Genomic DNA, 24501 nt, shown 5'->3' with positions numbered 1-24501 from the left:
AGCCATGAAAAAATACATTTTTCACTCAAAAATTGTGTTTTTATCCATTTACCCATCAAGTAAAAAATTTGGGCTAATTGACCCCTAAATTTGTTGTGCGATTTCTGGCGAGTATGTCAAATGCTCCATATGTCATGAAAAACTGTTTTTTAGGTGCAATTTAAGTCTGAAGAGCAATTTTAGCTAGAATAGGTTGTGGACGTAATGTCACATTTGAAGAGCCCGTGACATGTCAAAACAGTAGAAATCCCCACAAAGGACCTCATTTTGGAAACTACACCACTTAAGAAATTCATCTAGGGGGTAGTGATCATTTTCAATTTTCAAGAGATTCACAGAATTCTATGACATTTGGCTGAGCCAGTGGAAAATTACCATTTTATCAGTTTTCAAAAAAATACGCCATATGTGGTCGAAAACTCTGAAAAGAAAAAGCCATATTGGAGCTAATATTTTGCTGGAAAGGTTTGTGGGTGCCATAACCCACTGGAAGGGTCCCTGAAATGCTAGAACAGCGAAACCCTCCATTAGTGACCGCATTTTACAAACTACACCTCTTCTCATGTACAGCACCATGGAATCAATGGTGCTATATAAATAAATAATAATAATAATAATAATAATAATTGAATTCATATAAGTGTGTAGTGATTATATTGATACCAAGACTGTCACAGAATTTTATACCACTGGGCAGTTAACAAAAAAAATGCACTTTCACCACAAAAAAGTGTGCATTAGCACCAGATTTTACATTTTTATACAAGGAAATGGGTTAAAATGGTACCAAATTTTGTCATACAATTTCTGCTGCATGTGGGTATACCTCATATGTGACTGTAGATTACTGTGTAGCCACACAGCTAGACTCTAGAGGAACAAAGCGTTGACTTTTTAATAACAAATTATCATAGAATAGTTTGCAGACTCCATATACAGAGATATCTAGTACCAAAAGAGAAAAATCCCCCCTCAAGTGACCACATTTTGGAAATTACATCCCTCTGGGAATTTATCTACAGATGTATTGATGATTTTGACTTTATGGATGTTTTCCTGAAGCAAGCAGCCGTGAATGTCGAAGTGAAAATTAAAAATCTGCCAGGCTGGCTGGCAAGGCTGAGACACAGAGCAGACTGGTGTGGTGTTAGAAGGAACAGGTAGGAACCTGTTCACACAGCAGGTGCGGGTACTGGCTGGCTGGAAGGAATGGTGTATGGAGGAACAAAGTAGGGTCCTGTTCACACAGCAGGTGCGGGCACTGGCTGGCTGGAAGGAATGGTGTATGGAGGAACAAAGTAGGGTCCTGTTCACACAGCAGGTGCGGGCACTGGCTGGAAGGAATGGAGTATGGAGAAACAGATAGGGTCATATTCACACAGCGGGTACAGGTACGGACAAGAAAGGATGGTATGTGAAGGAAGAGGTAGAGACCTGTTCACACAGCAGGTGAACCACAAGACTGCGGAGAGGAGCTGCAGTTGCAGCCAGAGATTCCACAGCAGCAGAAGCGGCGTACAGGCAGTACGCTGCAGGAGTGCGGCGTACAGGCAGTGCACCACAAGAGTGCGGTGTACAGGCAGTGCGCCACACAGGCAGTGCACTGCAAGAGTGCAGCATACAGGCAGTGCGCCGCAAGAGTGTGGCGTACAGGCAGAGAAAAGGAACACAAGGAAAGACACAGCAGGGAAAGAAGCAAGAGACAAGGAGACTGACAAAGGTAGGACAGAGTTCAGACAGGGAAACAGTACAAGACTAAGGACACAGGCAGCGTCGGACTGGAGCACCTTGGGCCCACCAGAGAAAATCATTCTTGGGGCCCACTATGTAGCTACATAGAAATAAATACAAGACCACCAATTGTGTGGTAAAACACACCAATATCAGGGTATAATATAAAGTAGTACAAATCTTAATTATGTAGCAGGAGTTGGGGTAGCCTCCCTCATAGAATATAAAGCAGCCACCTCATAGTATAATGCAGCCCCCTCATAGAATATAATGCAGCCATCTCATAGAATATAGCCCTCTCATAGGGTATAATGCTGCCCCCTCATAGGGTATAATGCTATATAGATATAGAGTTAGATAGATATAGATAGAAAGATAGATGTAGAAATAGATAGATATAGAGGTAGATAGAGATCGATAGAGATAGATATAAAGATAGATATAGATGGAAATATAGATATAGAGATAGATTGATAGATATAGAGATAGATAATAGATAGAGATAGATAATAGATAGAAATAGAGATATAGTAATAATAATAATAATAATAATAATAATAATAATAATAATAATATAGAGCTATATAGATAGATATAGAGATAGATAGCTACAGATATATATAGATAGATAGAGATAGATAGATATAGAGATAATAGATATAGAGATAGATATAGAGATATAGAGTTAGATAGAAATAGAGTTAGATAGATATAGATGGAGCGATAGATAGAGATATAGAGATAATAGATAGATATAAAGATAGATATAGAGATAGATATAGAGATAGATAGATAGATAGATATAGAGATAGATATAGATAGAGAGATAAATATAGAGATAAATAATGGATAGATAGATAGATAGATATAGAGACAGATAGATAGATAGATAATAGATAGAGATAGATAGATAGATATAGATAATAGAGAAAGATATATATAGAGAGATATATAGAGATAGATATAGAGATAGATATCTAGATAGATAGAGAGAGACAGATAGAGAGAGAGATAGAGATCTAAAAAAAGAAACCACGATACTCACCTCTCCTCCTCGCTCCCACGCTGATCCCGGCTTCAGTGTCAGGAGCTGCCCCCTCTGCCAGACACACAGCGGGTGCGCGATGTAGTGACGTCATCATGCACTGGCTGTGAGTCAGGAGCAGAGGGGACTGAGGGCGGCGCTGGCCCTGATTTACAGATGCAGAGCGGCTTACTGGGCTGGGGGCGGGGCCTCTGGGGGTGGAGACTGTGAAATGATATTCACTGCTTTGCAGTGAATATATTCATTTCTCTTTAGCAGCGGGGACAGGGACTTCTGCCTCCTGTCACCTGCTGCTGCTCCACTGGCAGGGGCCCCCATAGCAGCTGCATGGTGTGCGACACACCACTGGCTGGGGGCCCCTGGAGCAGCAGGGGCCCTAGGCAACTGCTGGTCCTGCATGCCAGCAGGTGCCAGAGCCCACCAGATGCCAGGGCCCACCGGAGAATCCACCGGTTCTCCGGTGGGCCAGTCCGACGCTGGACACAGGGACCAGGGTAAACACAGATACTAAGCAAGGCTAGGGGCTACAGCAGAGGGACCAGGAAATACTTCCTCCTGGAGGGCGGTCAAACAGGTACAAGATAAAGCTAGGACACAGACCAGGATAATCTGCCTCCTGGAGGGCAGATTGAGAGAACCAAGCAAGGCAAAGCATAAGATCTCCAGGAGAGGAGATACACAGAGATAGACCTGGCAGCTCAGTAGCAAGACACTAACTGAGACAACACATTGCACAGGCCAGGTTCCAGTGGGTGGAGCAGCCCTATATACTAGACGGCTCTAGGTAATTTGTCAGGGACACACTAGGCAGGGGGCACCCTGACTCCATTATAACCAGAGAGTTCTGGCTCCACCCCCCTATAAACAAAGCCAGGAAACATGCAGAGAGCAAACAGGAGACAGAGCATGGAGCTGGCAGCAGACAGAAATCACAGCATGGCCTGGAGAAGTGAGAAAGTTGGTGAATGGGGAATGGGAGGCCATGCAGCGATGCCAGCAGAGTGGTTACATAACCCCTGATGGAACATTCCCTATGGTAAGGCAGATGGAGACAATGTGGATTGTCTGGCCTATGATCCAGCGATGTCCACCATTTTAAGCGTACATAAAAGCGCTGTCAGCTACATTTCTGTTCACCTCTAGAAAAAATAACTCTGCTGAGCAGAGGCCATATGGAAGTCTTTAGTAACTCTACTGCCTCATTATAGTGATTAGATCCTCCTGGGGTTTCATTTGAATCACGTCGTTTGTAGATTTATATGCAAAGCCCCATGTGAATGCTCAGCATAAACCACAGCATAAATGTGTTCCACAATGTTATGTAATATGTTCCCAATATATGTTCGCCTGCCAGTGTCTCAAGCCGTGCCCACCTGCCAGTGTCTGTCATGCCATAGTCTCCCCAAGTGGAATCGGCAGCCACAGCCAGACACCACCCTGGAGTGGCACCTGGCAGCTGCCTGCCGCACAAGCCTGACCTCACCATCGGAGGCTCCAGTGAAGACCAGGGCAGCTGTCAGTCACGCCCCTTCCAGGGTAGTCTGGTTTGTGGCACAGAGGGGCCACAATCCCCTGGCTCACGCCCACCAGTCAGTGCATGAGCGTGACAGGTTCTATATGAATCAGGCATTTCAAAGATTTACACGGAAACCCTGGTGTAAGTGGTCAGCATAGAGTGCAGGATGAATGTGAGCTGAGCCTTACTGAGATCCTTGGGAGGCAGAATGAAAAAATACAACAGCAAGTCTAGAATTGGTTTTGTTACTTTGTTTCTCATGTGGTGTTTGTATAAAATTATTAGATGACTTTATTCTTCGGGTCGCTGCAATTACATTGATACCAGATTTATATGGATTGCTTATATGTGGCTGTTTTCACTAGAAATGAGCGAACTTGTTCAGAAAACATTTGCCAATCTCAAATTCAGCATGAATGTTGCACATTCGGATTTGGATTCCAGAGTAATTTTCCTAAAAATTGGCAAAAGTCGGCTACAATTCGGGAAATGACCGAGTTCACTAAGGGCTCTTTTAGACGTCCGTGTTTATGGTAGCAGCACAGGCTGCAAAATATCCTGTGCACGTGCACACTGATGATACATGAATGACATCCCTGCGTCAGTGTGACAGGTACAAGCGCCTGGGAATCATCGGTACTGTTCGCCGGTGCCGGATGCTGAAGCGAAGACAGCTCAAATCACTGTACCCTGCTTGCACTGTGATGCAAATAGATCACCTGTGAGGTGCAATCGTCGGAAATAAGCACACAGCAACTGAGCATCACAGTTCTAAACTTCAAACCCTGGGAACGTCATCATCAAAAAACATTACCAGTAGCAGTTTAAGTAGCATTACCTAATTTTTTAGACCAGCCCTTACACTCATACACCAGCAGTACAGAGTCCAAGTCTGACACATTGTGAGTGATTGGAGAGGATAGTGCAGGAGTAGCTTGTGCTCAATATAAATGCCATTAGGGGTAATTTGGACCCTTTTGCATTTTGGCCTTCAAAAATGGAACAGTGGCCCAAGCTCACCTTTCATGCCTTGGAGGTTTTATCATGCCCTGCAGCCAGCCTTCTCTCAGAACATGTCTTCAGCGCTGCTGGTGGTGTCCTGACAGTTAAGTCCATCAAGCTGTCCCCTGAAAGTGTAGACTGCCTAACTTTCATCAAAATGAACAAGTCATGGATCTACAAAGACACTTAACTCCCCAGTCACAGACTGGGCAGACTAGGTGACTGTTGTTTTTAGTATCATTCATTGATCTCGCATTATTGCGAGTCTGACACCTTTGTCGTGGCTTCTGTGCCTGCTGTTCCTACAATTTTTTGAAATGTGGAGACTCAAAGCTAAGTCTCCATCTGGTAGGTTGCCTATAGTGGAAGGTGTGTCAGAGACCTATTATACTGTTTCTACTCTGTGGAAATTGATGTAACTTTAGTGGTGTGTGACAATTTTTTGAAATGTGGAGAATCCAAGTTGGGTTTCTTTCATGTGTTGCCTTTAGCAGTAGGGCTCCCAGACAGGCAAGCCTTCACTTTCACTCAACTATCTGTGTTACTATCCTGTTTAATTAGGTATAGGGGCTCCCAGCAGGAAAGGTTTACACTGCTCCCTTACCCACCGCATCTTAAACTTCAGTTCAAAGCTTTAAATGCTGACCCAGACACCTCAAGCATGGCCCATGGCTGACTGCTGCTGTGCCATTAGCAAATTTCTACTGTGAGTCAATTGATACCACTTTTTATGGTGTCTGCTCCTAATTTGAGCTGTTTGGGTAGCTTTTTGCCACCCCTTAAGCTGTTGTGTATTTGTTTGATTTTGTCTCATTTAATGAGGTTCGGGTATGTTCGTCGAACATGTTCAGCGAGCACTGACATTCGACAAGTCGAAAAAAAAACCTTGGAAAATTCACTCATCTCTTCTTGTGATTATCTAATTCACAAAAGTAAAGATTTAATATTTGTAATCATTTATTGATATTGTCTTTTTCAAACAAATATCAGTAGTCAATTCCAGAAAGTGAAAAAGTTGGAGAATTTGAGGCGGAGATTTAATACTTTCATTTTTTCCAGAAAACTGGAGTACTGTAGTTAAATTGCAATATATCACTATAAAAGGATATGGCAAAAAAAGCTTCTGCTCAATGTTTAGAGGACATTTTGGTATACAAAACAGTAGTTTTAATGAATACTCCCCTAAGCATATAACCCATTTCCTTTACTACGAGTGTACTTTTTTTCCTGCTCCTTGCTTTGGCCACAAAAAAATCATAATGTATCAGGGACTAAGAGGAATTTAAAAGGGTATTCACACATCCAAAATAATTTCCCTATATGTAGTACAGTAGGCTTTATATTAATATTAGCAAACATTTCCAATTAGAAATGTAGTATAATTCTTTTGATTCACTAGTTTACTTACCCCATGTGTAGGACACTGCAGTAGTTGGGCATCTATGGTTGCGACCACATAGTGAGTAAGTTAGCTGTTAGTGGTCATAATCATGGATAATTAAGCTACTGCGATGCCATGCACATGGAGTAAGTGACATACAGAATCAGAAGAAATCTACTACATTTATAATTGGAGGCATTTGCTAATATTACACTCACTGCAAATTGGGATAGGATCTTGGGGACAGGAATACCCCTTTAGCCTAAGGTTAAGGAATCATTTTTTCCATACTTGGCTGAAATATTGCTGCGATTTCTAATTTTTTTACATTTGATAGTCCAATGGTGAAAAGCCAGAGTGGGTTTTTCAATTGTATAGGAGTGTATACCAAAAATCTAGTAACAAAATGCATGCAATGTAAGAGTTGTAGTCAAGTGCTCCTTCAAATGCAACAGATTCAAATAAAACCGTTTCAAATATTACAAAAACAAATTCCAGTTTCCAGAAATCTGATTAAAAGAGTAAAATTAATAGCTTAAAATTCTAACACCAAAATATTAGTCATCAAATGCTCATCAAGAGAGGCCAGTTTTCCATTTTATTTGTCTGGCTAATGTAGAATTTTCTGTCAGCTTTCATTAATCAAAATATGCGGCTTTGATAGCACAGCCAGCAAATCACATATCATGTCTTACATTAATAATTATATGCTCCGGAGAGTTCTGAATGGAGCTGGCCTAAAAATAGGATCCTAAGAATCCGAAGGCACATTTTAAAAAGCTTGGCTTTAAGGACACAAAGTATAATTTTCCCAGAAAATAAAGTAAAGGCACTTATAAGTTTTCTGAAAATAGGCATAAAATTATTTTTTAGACAAATCTTTCACCGTTCAGCATTTGTAAACGGGTCTTCTGGTTGTGAATTGCGCTCTAATAATTTTTCTTGACAATGCAATATTAGTAATGTAGGGAAATTATTGGCATTTTCTTACACTGCAAACCTTAGTTGCAAAGGCCGTTATTAAGACATTCTACTATAACAATCCCAGGGCTTCACAAATGGAATGGAGGAAAAAATCCACATCCAGCACATGCAAGTAGATAAAATTAATGTTTATTCCAAAATCGGCATCAGTGTATATTCCATAATTAGATAAGAGTCTAGAAGTCATGAAAGCTTCTTAAGGGGGTTTTACACATAGCGATATCGCTAGCAATATCGCTAAAGCATCACCGATTTGGTGACGCAGCAGCGATATCGCTTTGTGTGATACTTACCTCCGACCGGCTCCCCCGCTGTCTGTTGTTGATCGCGCAGCTCCATTTCTCGTCGGGCGCTTCCTGCTGGCGCCGAAAAGTGACGCGTGGATGCGGGCGGGAGGACGTCAGGATTGCCACGTCTGAAAGGTAAGTAATGACCGCTGTATCGCTGTGAGATCTGCCTGTGTGGCAGCTCACTAGCGACCATTTAGTGATGCACCAGCGATCCTGACCAGGTCGTATCATTGTTGGGATCGCTGGTGCATCGCTAAATGTAAAGGGGCCTTTATAAACCTTTGCCTAATCTCGTTATGGATAAAGAGTTTTACAGATTTTAGAATAAACATTGCATTTTATATACTCCCTTGTACTGGATCCCCCACTATCTTGAAACCTTCTGAGTGTGAATGACTCTCCCAATTGTTGCTGTCCACAGAGTTTCCTGTGATTGCTGGTTAATAAGAGGGTAAGTGGAATCATTTTTCTCATCTTTTTAATGATTTGTTACCATATGTGCAACTATACAGGAGTCTTTTAGACTAGAAAGGCTCGCCACCACCTTATACTTCATGCAATCTACAAGGTTGCATACATGGCACAGAGGGATTTTAATGCTTATTAAATCAGAGTAATATAGTACTTCTATACACCAACTGCTCTCACATGACCACTCTATGCCTGTCTATATTAATTCCCATGAGATTGCATTAAGCTACGGAGTACTAGAGTAAAGATATCCAACTTGTCAATTTAACCACTTCATAACCTAATGTATTTTTTATTTTTACGGTTTCATTTTTTGCTCCCCTTTTTCCCCAGAGCCATAAACTTTTTTAATTTTAGTCAATATGGCCATGTGAGGGCTTATTTTTTGCAGGATGAGATGTAGTTTTGAAGAACATTAATCGGTTCTAACATATTGTGTACTGAAAAATGGGGAAAAAATCCAAGTGTGGTGAAATTACAAAAAAAAGCACACTTCCAAAATTGTTTTTTTGTTTTGCTTTTTTACAAGGTTTACTAAATGCTAAAATTGAGATATATATAGAGATATATATATATATATATATATATATATATATATATATATTTTTATATTAATCGTCTTTGTTGCTGCCCTGAATATCCTTAGTGAAGATAAAATAGCAAAATAGACTGAATAGGGCAAAGGGTTGGATGGTGTTATTAATGAAGCAAATAGCTAAAATTCAATTCACTGTTAACACTGAATGCTACTATCCTATTAATATAGAGAAACAGGGCTGATGAAAATGAAAATACCGGTATGAGAGCACAGTGTACCAGCAGTATGAGCTATTAGGTTAATAAGTCCCCATATAAATAGTGCGGTTCAACCTGTAGTTAATTGCCAATCTAAAATAAGTCAATAAATATATGCAGTGATTACAGGTGGAATACTTTGAACTAACCGCTAGATGAGCTTTGGACTTGATCAGCGCTACCGTGGAGGAACACCGACTTGTGGGCATAGAGTGGTAATGGAAGCGGAGTTCACAAGGTGCAAGCAGTGAGATTGGCTGTCAAATCTGAACTGCAGAGCCAGAAGCGCTCCGGCCGGTAGCGCTTCCAGATACAGAACAAAAAATGGCCGCTTCTGTCTGGAGACAGCATGTAATGTCACAGTGGGTACGGAGGCCTGTGAGGGCCAAAAAACCTAACCAACGCATTTCTAGGAGATCACAGCTCCTCTTCCTCAGGGTATCTGCATCTCTCAGTGCAGATTGTGGTTCTATAGGTGATTGATCTGCCCCTATGCGCAAAACACTTTGCAATATGATCTTCTCATCTCACTGACACTCTACTTAAATCACTAGAATAGGTGCTGGCCATTACCATACGATCTGAGCAATCAAAACAGTTGACATGTGCCAGGAAAGATGGGAGCTCAGCGTCGGAGCCCACATCACAGGGAGGGTGGGTGTCTGACATCAGCTTATTATTACACCCGATGTCGGAAAGGGGGTAAATAGATTATGAAACATAATAAAAATTGTTATTGTCACTTTTGGTCAGCTTTATTGTCAAACTTAAATATTCTGACAAGATAAGTAGAAGAGGTAGTTCTTCAGTTGACTATTTATTCAAAGATCTCAAAGTATTCATCTCACTGTCCAATAACCCGAAACGTCTCTTTGACACTTTTCATTCTCTACTCAATCCAAGAGTACAGGCCCCAACCACTGAGCTCCGAGCTGACGATCTGGCCAATTACTTCAAAGAAAAAATTGACCAGATCCGACAGGAAATTATCTCCAAATCCCCTCATACCATGCACTGTCCTCCCTCCCCCACTGCATCTAACTCACTCTCTGATTTTGAACCAGTCACAGAAGAAGAAGTAAGCAGGCTCCTTGCATCTTCTCGCCCAACTACTTGCACCAGTGACCCATTTCCGTCACATCTCCTCCAGTCCCTTTCCCCTGCTGTCACCCCTCACCTAACTAAAATATTTAACCTCTCTCTCTCTTCTGGTATTTTTCCCTCCTCATTTAAGCATGCCATCATACATCCACTACTTAAAAAACCATCCCTCGACCAAAACTGTGCCGCTAACTATAGACCTGTCTCTAATCTTCCCTTCATCTCTAAACTCCTGGAACGCCTGGTCCACTCCCGTCTTATCCGCTATCTCTCAGAAAACTCTGTTCTCGACCCTCTCCAATCCAGTTTCCGCTCTTTACACTCCACTGAAACTGCCCTCACTAAAGTCTCTAATGATCTGCTAACAGCTAAATCAAATGGTCATTACTCCATGCTAATTCTCTTGGATCTCTCTGCAGCATTCGACACTGTGGATCATCAGCTCCTCCTCACTATGCTCCATTCCATTGGCCTCAAGGACACCGTTCTCTCCTGGTTCTCCTCCTATCTCTCCGACCGCTCCTTTACTGTTTCTTTTGCCGGTTCCTCCTCCTCTCACCTTCCCCTTACTGTTGGGGTTCCTCAAGGATCGGTTCTAGGCCCCCTCCTCTTCTCCTTGTACACTGCCCCTATTGGTCAAACAATCAGTAGATTTGGTTTCCAGTACCATCTCTATGCTGATGACACCCAATTATACGCTTCTTCTCCTGACATCACCCCAGCCTTTCTAGAAAACACTGGCGATTGTCTAAACGCTGTGTCTAATATCATGTCCTCACTATATCTGAAACTGAACCTGTCAAAGACTGAACTCCTTGTGTTTCCTCCCGCTACTAATGTACCTACACCCGACATTGCCATTTCCGTCTGTGGTTCCACTATTACTCCCCAGCAACATGCCCGCTGTCTTGGGGTCATACTTGATTCCGAGCTTTCCTTTGCCCCCCACATTCGATCACTGGCTCGCTCTTGTCATCTGCACCTCAAAAACATTTCTAGAATTCGATCTTTTCTTACTTTTGACTCTGCAAAAACTCTTACTGTTTCTCTTCTCAATAGTCAGAACCTCCCACTCCCGTCTCCAAGACTTTACACGTGCCGCGCCAATTCTTTGGAATGCACTTCCCAGGTCAATACGATTAGTCCCCAATCCCCACAATTTTAAGCGTGTCCTGAAAACGCATTTATTCAGACTGGCCTATCGCCTCAACACATTAACCTAACCTATCCCTGTGTGGCAGAGCCAAAAATTTTACCATAACCAGGTTCCCAGCATCATGTTCCCACATGCTTTATGCATCCATTAGCCCTCTGTGTCTGTACTGTTACACACTTAACATTATGGCTGGTCCATACAATCAGGGCAATTGTTACCACCCACCTTTCGTGTCTACCTCTTTCCTCATAGACTGTAAGCTTGCGAGCAGGGCCCTCACTCCTCTTGGTATTTGTTATAATCTACTGTATGTGATTATTGTTATGCTGTAATGTCTATTGTCTGTACAAATCCCCTCCGAAATGTAAAGTGCTGCGGAATATGTCGGCGCTATAAAAATAAAATTTATTATTATTAAAGATCACAGTTCAGATTTCCAGATTTTGTAGTTTTTATACCAACATCAAAGTTTGATCACAGCACGAGAAAAGGATTACAATAAATCTACTTTGCAATAAATTGTCCACTAGATACCATTATAAGTGGTTTTGTTCGCTTTTACACCATTTGGTGTTTCTTCAGAAATCTTAGTACTATAAAAGAGTGTGGCAGTAAAATAAATACTCCCTGAAGGGTTACTAGTGATATGATGTAATTGATGTTTAACAGTAACACTGAAGCCTGCTTTCCACCTCCTTAGTAAAATTTTTCAAATCTGACTAGTGTCACTTAACTGCAATGCTTCAACGAATCCCCTGTGATTCGGAGATTGTTTTTCTTGACACATTGAACTTCTTGGAAGTAGTCTATTTAGGTCCATATGACTCGTGTTTATTTATGAAAATTTCAAACATGTGACAAATTGAGTACAATTTTTTACATTTTTAATTTTAACACCCTTAAAACAGATAGCTACACCACACAAAACAGTTACAGAAAAACAAGCATCATTCTTGAAAAAAAAAAAAAAAAAAAACTTTTTTGGTTAGGATGTTACAAAGGTTGAAAGTTTAGCATCAGTTTTCCTATTACAAATGATCCTATTTTTGAAATGCCACCATTCAAGGAATTCATAGAATATGTGATCACTATCTTGAACCTACAGGTGCTTCACATAATTTTATAATATTGTATCATGATTTTTCATTTTTTCCATGAAAATGTTGCTATAATCCCAAATTTCTCATTTTATTTGCAGAAGAGTAACAAGACAAACTGCACAATAGAATCCTTGGGCCATATTCTTAACATATACCAATATCTCATATGTGGTTAGAATCTGCTGTTTGGGCACCTCACAGGCATCAAATGGAAAGAATACCATTTTAGTTTTTGAGTGTAAGGGGTATGTGCACAAATTGCGGATTAGCCTGCGGAATCTTCCGCACAGAATCCGCACCTCTTGGCAGAAAAGACAGGTAAAAATCTGCACATTTTTCATGCGGATTTTCACACCCACACTCCATTGCACACACAGATAGACAGACAGAAAGATAGAAGGAAGGAGATAGATAGACAGACACGGACAGATAGATCTATAGATAATATCTATCAATCTATAGATCTATCAATTTATCTCATTCCTTCTATCCATCTAATTCCTTCTATCTATCCTATATCTATCTATAGATAGAAGGAATGAGAGAGATAGTTATATAGATAGAAGGAATGAGATAGATATGTGATACACACTTGCGGATTTATAGCGGATCCGAAGCGGATTTGCCATTTATAACATTTTATAACAACATTCTGTGAGGGACATGTGGTGACAATATGATCACTGCACCCCAAAATGAATTCATTGGGTGGTGTAGTTTGTAAAATGAAGTCATTTATGTGAGGCTTCTGCTGTTCTGGCATCTCAGGGGCTCTGCCAATGAGACATGGCACCCTCAACCCAGTCCATTAAAATCTGAACTCCAATATTGCTCTTCTTGTCTTCTGAACTTTGCACTGTGCCTGAAAAGTACTTTTGACTATATATTGGGCATCGATGTACTTAGGAGAAATTGTGCAACAAATTTGGGGGGCCATTTTATCCTTGTCTACTTAACTTTTTTGTGTGACATAACTCTGGTTAAAAGGGCATAACAGACAAGTATGAAAATTGCTAAAATTTCTCCAAATTTCCAATTTTTCACACAATAGTCATATCAAAAAAATTTTTATCACTAACTTGAAGTACAATATCATGTAAAAACAGCCTCAGAATCAGTAGGATCCATTGAAGTGTTTAATGGTTTTTGTCACATTGAGTGACACTGTTCAGAATTGTAAAATTTGGCATGGTCATGAAGGTGAAAACAGGCTTGGTGTAAAGGGGTTAATACACTTGAAAAGCTCATGGATGTATAAAAGTTTATTTAATTAACAAGCTTTAATTCCTCACCATCACCATAACCTGGTTCACCCCCTCTGACACAGCTTCTGCAGCTGCACTTTTGTATGGTGAATTCCACCTTTCCCACACCCCCTGCTCCAGAAGCAAGAATGGCGGAAGAGCTTATTTTCTCCTGTCAAATAACTGCTCCTTCACCCAAATCCCATTGCCACCCTCAGTTACTTTCCCTTCTTTTGAAGTTCATTGTGTGTGCTTCTACTCTCACTCCAACTAGCTGTTATTTACCGCCCCCCAGGGCTATCCACCACCTTTTTTTACCACTTCACTAACTGGCTACTTCATTTCTTTTCTGCTGATTTTCCCATTATATATCCTCTTTATATAACACCACAACAGCTGCAGCTCTCAAATCAGTCACCCCCTGACATACCAAAGGTTGCACAATACAACAGGCAACCCTGGCACACCAGTCTGACTAAAGAATTGAGGTGGTCTTCCAGGGTTGCCAAGTAGATATCGAAAAGTTCCCACTCCAATGAACACTTCATCACATTCAAACAGGCTCTCATTACTTTCAAGTCATCGCACACTGCAGCAAAACAAACATACTTCTCATTCTTCAAGCAGAAGACTGATAACATCAGAGAAAGCTTTGGCATACAGCCCCCACAGTCCCTATCCTCCAAAACCAGTTTTCCATCATTACAGAAGATCAACTTTCCTCTCTAAATCACATTTCACACCTGTGATCTTGACCCAATCCTGTCCCACCACATCCCAAACCTCACCCATCTCTTCAAACTATCACTAACAACTGATGTATTTCCTTCATGCTTCAAACATGCCTCGATCACACCCATTCTAAAAAAGCCCTCCCTTGACCCATGCTCTCTGTCTAGCTACCACCCCATATCACTTCTACCCTATGCCTCAAAACTAATGGAACAACATGTCCCTTTTGAACGGTCCTCCCACCTCTCCTCCTGCTCCCTCATTGACCACTTACAATCTGGCTTCTGACTGCATCATTGCCCTGAAACTGCCCTGACTAAAAATAACAAGTGACTTACTAACAGCCAAATCCAAGTGACACTACTGCCTTCATCCTCCTCCTTGACTTTTTAAAGAGTGGACCATTCCCGCTTACTTTAGATTCTCTCATCTCTTGGCATCACAGACTTGGCCCTATATTGGATCTCCTCATACCTAACAGAGACCGGACATTCAGCATCTCCCACTCACACACCACCTCTTCACCTCTGTGTCCCCAAAGTTCAGTTCTAGGACCCCCTGCTTGTCTCCATCTACACCTTCGGCCTGAGGCAGCTCAGTCCCATGACTTTTAGTACCACCTCTATGCTGATGACACATAGATCTACCTCTGTGGACCAGATATTACCTCCTTACTAACCAGAGTCCCGCAATGTCTGTCCATCATTTCATCTTTTTTCTCTGCTAGATTTCTAAAACTTAATATTGATAAAACAGAATTCATCATCTTTCCATCATCTCATTAAACCCCCCCAACTGGCCTAGTCATCAAAGTCAATGGCTGCTCACTCACCCCAACCCTGCAAGCTCACTGTCTTAGGGTAACACTGAACTCTGATCCCTCCTTCAAACCACATAACCAAGCCCTTTCCAGTTCCTACTGTCTCCAACTCAAAAGTATTTCCCTGATCCGCATGTTCCTAAACCAAGAATCTGAAAATGCACTAGTGCATGCCCTCATCTCCAGCCTTGACTACTGCAACCTATTGCTTTGTGGTCTCCCCTCTAACACTTTTGCACCTCTCCAACTTATCGTAAACTTTGCTGCCTGACTAACGAACCTATTCCGCCACTATTCCCAGGCCTTTCCTCTCTGTCAATCCCTTCACTGGCTTCCCATCACCCAGAGACTTTAGTTCAAAACCATTACCTTGACATGCAAAGCCATCCACAACTTATATCCTCCAAACAACTGTGACCTAGACTCCCGGAACATACCTGCTCGCAACCTCCAATTCTCACAAGATCTCCTTCTCTACTTCCCTCTAATGTCCTCTCCTTACAATCATACAAGATTTTTCTGTGTACCCCCTACTCTGGTACGCTCTACCGTAACATATCAGACTCTCGCGTACTGTGGAAGTCTTCAAAAGGAGCCTGAAGACCTACATCTTCCAACAAGCCTACAACCTGCAGTAACCCTCATTCCACCAAACCTCTGCATGACCACCTCTATCATCACCTACTCTATCCTCCCCCATCCCTTGTAGATTGAGAGCCCATGTGGGCAAGGTCCTCTCTGCTCCTGTACCAGTGGGCGATTCATTTTGTTCAAGATAATTGAACTTGTTTTTTGTTATGTACACCCCCTTTTCACATGAAAAGTGCCATGGAATAAGTGGCGCTATAATAAATAATATGCACGTGTAGCTAAAAATTACCTTTTGTTTTCTGTGTGCACTTTTAACAAAGGAGTCTTCTCTGTATAAATATGGTCTTTCACTGGACTGAACAGTTTAGGCAGGTTAAAGGGATACCTACAAAATTAAGAAGGCACATGAAAAAAATAAGTATAGACAGCAGTGTAAAAATCTCACAGTAAATAATGTATAAGGCTGGGTTAACATTGCGTTTGTGGGCAGCATTTAACGCATCTGTTACATAGTGGCCTTAACGCTTAAACCATAGACTGCAATAGACGAGCGCATCGCCAACGCATGTCATAATCGGCATGCGTTCGTGATGTGCCGTCATTCTATGATGGTTCCTCGGATGCTGTCTGCAGCGTTCGGGGGTCCTTCACCACTAGCACAGATAGGGAAGCTGCATTAGCGTGATCGTTAAACGCGATCACAATATGACAGTAGCGTTAATGCAGTCTGTCAACGCTATGCGTTGAACGGACTGCATTAACACAATGTGAACCTAGCCTAATTCTGTTTTTAAAAAAATTTAACCTTGTTATTGCATGGTGTTATCTTTTCATTCAGTGAGAATCTGGAATTCCCTGCCTGAGGAGGGGGTGATGGAGAACTCAGTAGAAGCGTTCAAGAGAGGCCTGGATGTCTTCCTGGAGCGTAACAATATTGTCTTACAGTTATTGTTAGGTTCTTTAGAAGGACGTAGATCTGGGGATTTATTCTGACAGAATTTTATAGGCTGAACTGGATGGACTAATGTCTTTTTTCGGCCTAACTGTGTTACTATGTTACTATCATGGTATTAAAACATGGAATGGAGCATCTTTTATGAGGGAAGCCATGCATGAACAGTGGTGAAGGGAATCTATCATAATGATACTGCCGTTTAATCTGCCAATACCAAAAAACCTTTTGATATATAATTTTTTTCATTTTTTGGAAGAAAAAGATCAAGTATAACTTGTTTTTTTTGTCTGAAATTCATGCGCTCTTTGCTTCCAAGTTCAGTTGTTGCGGTCATTGACAGCATTTCCTATACGAGCAGACAGAGGGCTGATTAATATATACGACCACACACGACTCCTAAGGCCAGGCAGAGCAGTAACATTTAATTAATAGAATTACAGTTCTACTAAATCTTTTCTACAAACCAATGAGAATCAATTCAGCATCTCCTGCTCTACAAGATGCTGCTAGCAGATTAAATTGTATATGGAGATTGCATATGTTTAAAGTGATTAAAACCCCTTCAAATGTTTTTCTGCATCATTTTAAAATTTTGCAATATCTTAGATTTCAGTGCAGTCTTCATAAATCCTTCCTCAAACATCTGTTTTTGTCACATGTGCTACCAGCATTCTCCACTGACAGCATACTTACACGTTCTATCCTATGAAGCTATTGACATGGCAGTTTGCTGACCAATAATATATATAGTTAAGTAAAAAAAGCCACTTGTCGTACAAAAAAAATTCAGGAGTACAATTGCCAAAACAGCTTGCAAAACAAAAAAAAACATTTGGCAATAGAGCCAAGAAACAGGTTTTTGAAAAGAGCATTGCCTATATAGCTTCAAATTTAATTTGGTGGTGTGACGGCCAGAAATATAAAGGCATATACTGTAGAATACATTGTGCTTTTTAGATCATTCTTTGCTAAATTGCAACATACAGTATGTGATGAAGGGCGCTTAAGAAGTCACAATGACAAGCTCTTTGAGAGGCTGTGTAATTTACAGCAATCTTCCATTGCCCATGATTTTCATCTTAGACATAAGTAGTTTCTGTTCGTATAGAGAGCTTGTCTCCTGAAGCATTTGTGCCTTATAAAAAACATTGCACAAAACAGAACAGCTTGTTGCAACATTTCTGATAATTCGACTCATTGTGTTTCTAGACATTTTTCCTAGCATCTTCCCATCATGAAGCATTTTGTTTGTTTGTTAAAATATCCCGCCAGATTTGTAAACTTTACCTTGGGGGTGGCATTTAAGCTTGTTACCCTGCTTTGGCTGAACAGATTATTGAAAAACACAGAAAGTTCGCCAAACCAGAGAGAAGACAAACTCAGAGTTGGTGCTCCTAATTAGATGGGAGGAGATACAGAAGAAAATGTATGTGACCTATTCACTAAATATGGATCGGCCTCGCACCCAGGGCAGCGGGGTACTTGGTACCGGGCCCGTGGAGTTCAATGGGAGATGTCACAGTAGCTGTGACCCAGTCCGTGGCCCTGGGCGTCCATTGTAAAAGGGGAATGTTGAGCGTGTGGATGATGATGATTAAAGTTTATTAGTGAATGATTCGTGACGCCACCTGTGGTGTTCGACAATGAAGATGTTAAGCTGACGCTGCAGACAGATCCTCTGGAACAGATGGTGTGGTGCAGCAATGATGTTGTGGCCCTCCTCAGGTAGGGCTGTAGTCCCAGGGCAGTGTAGATGGAGAGGTAGTGAGGAGAGGAGAACGGTGTAGTGTTAAGCACAGAGATGTAGCAGTGCTGAGTGGGTTAGCGCAGGAATAAGTGGAGGACACCAGGGCATGTAGTTCCACAGCTTTACTCACAGTCTGTTGTGCATACAGGTGCCCGCCTCGGAGCGGTGTCCTCCGGGTCAGGGGCTCAGCCAACCTCCAGGCAAGATGAAGTACTCCGTTCCACCACTCCGCCAACATATGTGGCTTTTCTGAAAGTCTCCCTCCTTAGCGCTCGTAGTGAAGTACTCACAGTACTGAGATACACTGGAGTTCCTCCTTTCAGATGTTCTTAGAACTCTACTTGTACGGCAGACAGCTGTAGCCTGCTTCAGGGACTCCTTGCTACTAAGTCCCGGCTCACTCTCATTGCTGTTGTGCCCCCAAGTCTTGTGTGGGAATAAAGTGGTGACAACGTCTATTCCTCCAGTGTCTGTCGCAGGACCATTAGTATCCATACAACCTCGGGGACCGGACCCCGGCCTTGCGCTTAGAACTTTGGGAAGGGCTCTGCTCTAACCCTAATCCTTAGTGCTCTTCTTCTCCTTATGTTCCGTACAAATCAATCTTTCTTATGGAGAATTAGGCTTTCTAAATATCTCTTTCCAGTGCTAGCAGACTCAGGTCACTGAAGTCTGCTGCAGCACTTCCTTCCATCCATCCCACTCAGGGGATCTTCTGTCACAGATTGACCTAGTCAGACTGACCTAGTCCTTAAGAACTCTCGCTCTCTAGTGCAGACTAAGCTCCACCCACCTCCCAGCACTTTTTGTGTTCCAAACAGGGAGCCACCAAAGGTGCTTTGCTACACTACTATGTTGTGTGGGATGCAGGTGTTTGAGTGTGGTCAGGTGTCTCCACCTTACCTGAATAGTGGGGCAACACACCTCAGGAGGAGGTGCAGTACCTCTGTGGCGACTGAACCCTCAGGGGCGCCAGAAATACTCTGCTCAAAAAAAATAAAGGGAACACTAAAATACCACATCCTAGATATCTCTGAAAGAAATATTCCAGTTGCAAATTTTGATTCATTGCATAGTGGAATGTGTTCAGAGCAATAATGCAATTACCAATGTAAATCAAAATGAATATCCCATGGAGGTCTGGATTGGGAGGATACTCAAAATCAAAGCGGAAAATCAAGTTACAGGCTGATCCAACTTCAGTGGAAATGCCTCATGACAAGGAAAAGCTGCTCAGTATTGTGTGTGGCCTCCATGTGCCTGTATGACATCCCTACTGTACAACGCCTGGGCATGCTCCTGATCAGGCGGCGGATGGTCTCCTGAAGGATCTCCTCCCAGACCTGGACTAAAGCATCCACCTACTCCTGGACAGTCTGTGGTGCAATGTTGGTGGATGGAGTGAGACATGATGTCCCAGATGTGCTTAATCAGATTCAGGTCTTGAAAACAGGGGGGCCAGGTCATAGCATCAATGCCTTCATCTTGCAGGAACTGCTGACATACTAAAGCTACATGATGTCTGGCATTGTCCTGCATTAGGAGGAACCCAGGGCCAACCGCACCAGCATATGGTCTCAAAAGGGGTCTGCCACCCCACAGCATTACTGACCCACTGCCAAACCAGTCATGCTGAAGGATGTTGCAGGCAGAAGATCGCTCTCCACGGTGTCTCCAGACTGTCACGTCTGTCACATGTGCTCAGTGTGAACCTGTTTTCATCTGTGAAAAGCACAGGGTGTCAGTGGCGAATTTACCAATCCTGGTGTTCTGTGGCAAATGCCAAGCATCCTGCACGGTGTTGGGCTGTGAGTACAACCTCCATCTGTGGATGTCAGGCCCTCAGACCATCCTCATGGAGTCGGCTTATAACAGTTTGTGCAGACACATGCACATTTGTGGCCTGCTGGAGATGATTTTGTAGGGCTCTGGCAGTGCTCCTCCTGTTCCTCCTTGCACAAAGGCAGAGATAGTAGTCCTGCTGCTGGGTTGTTGCCCTCCTATGGCCCCCTCCTCATCTCCTGGTGTACTTGTTATGGAAATATATATGTATATGTATTTCATCTAGATCTCACGTGCCTGCTATAGGCTATATACTGCTATATACTCATACAGTCATATGTAAAAGTTTGGGCACCCCTATTAATGTTAACCTTTTTTCTTTATAACAATTTTGGTTTTTGGCAACAGGTATTTCAGTTTCATATATCTAATAACTGATGGACTCAGTTATATTTCTGGATTCAAATGAGGTTTATTGTACTAACAGAAAATGTGCAATCTGCATTTAAACAAAATTTGACCGGTGCAAAAGTATGGGCACCCTTATCATTTTCTTGATTTGAACACTCCTAACTACTTTTTACTGACTTCCTGAAGCACTAAATTGGTTTTGTAACCTCATTGAGCTTTGAACTTCATAGCCAGGGGTATCAAATCATGAGAAAAGGTATTTAAAGTGGCCACTTGCAAGTAGTTCTCCTATTTGATTCTCCTATGAAGAGTGGCATCATGGGATCCTCAAAACAACTCTCAAATGATCTGAAAACAAAGATTATTCAACATAGCTTTTCAGGGGAAGGATACAAAAAGTTGTCTCAGAGATTTAACCAGTTAGTTTCCACTGTGAGGAACATAGTAAGGAAATGGAAGAACACAGGTACAGTTCTTGTTAAGCCCAGAAGTGGCAGGCCAAGAAAAATATCAGAAAGGCAGAGAAGAAGAATGGTGAGAACAGTAAAGGACAATCCACAGACCACCTCCAAAGACCTGCAGCATCATCTTGCTGCAGATGGTGTCACTGTGCATCGGTCAACAATACAGCGCATGCATAACGCCTTTTTGTATGACCAAACAACTCAATCTTTGTTTCATCAGTTCACAGGACCTTCTTCCAAAATGTAACTGGCTTGTCCAAATGTGCTTTTGCATACCTCAGGCGACTCTGTTTGTGGCGTGCTTGCAGAAACGGCTTCTTTCGCATCACTCTCCCATACAGCTTCTCCTTGTGCAAAGTGCGCTGTATTGTTGACCGATGCACAGTGACACCATCTGCAGCAAGATGATGCTGCAGGTCTTTGGAGGTGGTCTGTGGATTGTCCTTGACTGTTCTCACCATTCTTCTTTTCTGCCTTTCTGATATTTTTCTTGGCCTGCCACTTCTGGGCTTAACAAGAACTGTACCTGTGTTCTTCCATTTCCTTACTATGTTCCTCACAGTGGAAACTGACTGGTTAAATCTCTGAGACAACTTTTTGTATCCTTCCCCTGAAGAGCTATGTTGAATAATCTTTGTTTTCAGATCATTTGAGAGTTGTTTTGAGGAGCCCATGATGCCACTCTTCATAGGAGAATCAAATAGGAGAACTACTTGCAAGTGGCCACTTTAAATACCTTTTCTCATGATTTGATACACCTGGCTATGAAGTTCAAAGCTCAATGAGGTTACAAAACCAATTTAGTGCTTCAGGAAGTCAGTAAAAAGTAGTTAGGAGTGTTCAAATCAAGAAAATGATAAGGGTGCCCATACTTTTGCACCGGTCAAATTTTGTTTAAATGCAGATTGCACATTTTCTGTTAGTACAATAAACCTCATTTGAATCCAGAAATATAACTGAGTCCATCAGTTATTAGATATATGAAACTGAAATACCTGTTGCAAAAACCAAAATTGTTATAAAGAAAAAAGGTTAACATTAATAGGGGTGCCCAAACTTTTACATATGACTGTATATACTGCACACAAATACATATTCACAGTTTGAACCTTATAACTATTTGGTGGAAATAACCTGCTACCCAGTCATCTCATTGTCTTGTGACTTGAGAAATATCTAGCAGACATAGGGAATGAGGAAGCAAGGCCAGATGGTCCAGCCGATATTGGAGACTTGCTTACGAGTGCAAGACTCCAGACAGTAAATCATGTGGTGTCTAAGTAACCCCAGGTCGGACACCCATATATGTTCATGTATTCAAACTGACCAATTAGATAAGAAGTAAAGCCTTTATGTTAATGAGTAACCACTCCTTTATACGAACTGATAAAAGACCATGAATAAAGCTTCCAGAGTTCTGCTGGAATGAGTTGTTGCTAACCCAGTGTAGCTTCCTCTTTTCCTTTGAGCGCTCAATAAGACTCTGTCTAATTTGGGTAGGACACAGCATGCACAGAGATATATATCTATATCAATCAAATTTCCATGTCACTGACCTGTCTCCTGGTAGCGCCTCCAGCCTCTGGACACTACCCTGACAGACACAGCAAACCTTCTTGCTACAGCTTGCTTTGATGTGCCATCCTGGATGAGCTGCACTACCTGAGCCACATGTGTGGGTGGTAGAGTCCACCTCCTGCTACCACGAGCGTGAAAGCACAACCAACATTCAAAAGTGACCAAAACATCAGCCAGAAAGCATTGGTAATGAGATGTGGTATGTGGTCCCCACCTGCAGGAACACTCCTTTATTGAGGGTGTCTTGATAATTGCCAATAATTTCCATCTGTTGTCTATTTCATTTGCACAATAGCATTTGAAATGGATTGCCAATCAGTGTTGCTTCCTAAGTGGACAGCTTGATTTCACAGAAGTTTGATTTACTTGGAGTTATATTTTGTTGTTTAAGTGTTCCCTTTATTTTTTTGAGCAGTGTATATCAGATGACACCAGTTAGATAGTGTAGCACAGGGGAGAAGCACACTACAAAGATGTCAGAATAAGGAAGTTTCCTGTGGCGAGATGCAAATTTAAGACAAAGCATGACTGTATCCTCGTTCCGACAGCCCTGTAGTCTGTTTCTACCAAGTGTTTAGCTGGGTCATGTCTAGAAAGGAGTTGCAGCTATGAGCGATGCTATCACAGGACAGAGGCACAGCCTTGTAGGTTACACTTATGAGCAGGGTTGCCAGCTTGACTTCTTTATTCTGGAAAACTTAGCATAAAAACAAACAGCCAAACAATACTTTTATGGACACATTGGAAAATCAGTAGGAATCATTCTGATGAGAGATGGACAAATCCCTGGATGTTCGGGTCCAGTGGGTTCAATGAACAGTTAAAAAAAAAAACATTGGTTGAGGTACCAGAACCCGGACCCCATTTACTTGAATGGGGGGGCCAAAACATCCAGTGTTTGCTATGCTGTCATGTGCAGGACAGCACGGAAAACACAACCTCTGTCGTTAAAATAATTACCACCGGTCAGAGAGCTGTGGTTCCCATGCTGTCAAATGGCAGCATAAGCCTGCAGCTGTGACCGAGCTAAAAAGTTTACTACTTCCATTAGCCTAATGCTGGTGCTGCTAATAAAAGTGAGAGCAGATGGCGCCTGATGGGAGTACTCATCAGCCAACACCTGCACTCTAAATGATTTTAAAAACAAAGCTGGTGGGGGTTCCTTTGTATTTTTGATAACCAGCCAGGAAAAATTGACAACCCTCAGTTGGTAGCGTTTGCAAGGCTAGTTATTAAAAATAGATGAGTCCCCATGCTGTTTAATTATTTAAATAATTATAAAAAAAAAAAAAAACAGCTTGGGTTCCCCCCATTTTTGACAACCAGCCAAGTTAAAGCTGGGGCTGGTATCCTCAGGCTGGTAATGGCTATAGACATAGGACCTCAGCCTAAAAATAGCAGCCCACTGCCCAGAAAAAGTGCATCTATTAGATGCACCAATTCTAGCGTTTTGCCCAACTCTTACTTATGGCCCTGTGGCAGTGGGAAGTGTGGTTCATATTTGTGAGGTTGCCACCTTTGTATTGTCTGGTGACTTCAAACCCATGGCTTAGTAAGAAAGAGGCATCTATAAGAAGCCTCTCCTTTAATAATTACATAGTTATA

General features: G+C 41.9%; 1 protein-coding gene across 4 annotated transcripts in view; it reads right to left on the bottom strand.

Annotated features, from left to right (window-relative positions):
• The window catches only part of OCA2 (OCA2 melanosomal transmembrane protein), a 665305-nt gene that overhangs the window by 396647 nt on the left and 244157 nt on the right, over positions 1-24501 (bottom strand). For 3 of the 4 annotated variants that reach the window (XM_073541479.1, XM_073541480.1, XM_073541478.1), the window contains one exon: positions 16249-16344. The exons of the other annotated variant lie outside the window; for it this stretch is intronic. In XM_073541479.1, coding sequence (XP_073397580.1) covers positions 16249-16344 — 96 coding nt within the window. The remainder of the gene's footprint in view (positions 1-16248; positions 16345-24501) is intronic. 4 annotated transcript variants of the gene reach the window in all.

Source organism: Dendrobates tinctorius, unplaced genomic scaffold (assembly GCF_039654945.1).
Source record: "Dendrobates tinctorius isolate UK_male_01 unplaced genomic scaffold, ASM3965494v1 ptg000121l, whole genome shotgun sequence".
In the NCBI taxonomy this organism is placed as follows: Eukaryota; Metazoa; Chordata; class Amphibia; order Anura; family Dendrobatidae; genus Dendrobates; species Dendrobates tinctorius.
The sequence above is the reverse complement of the archived record's forward strand: the minus strand, read 5'-3'. Positions and strand labels throughout refer to the sequence as shown.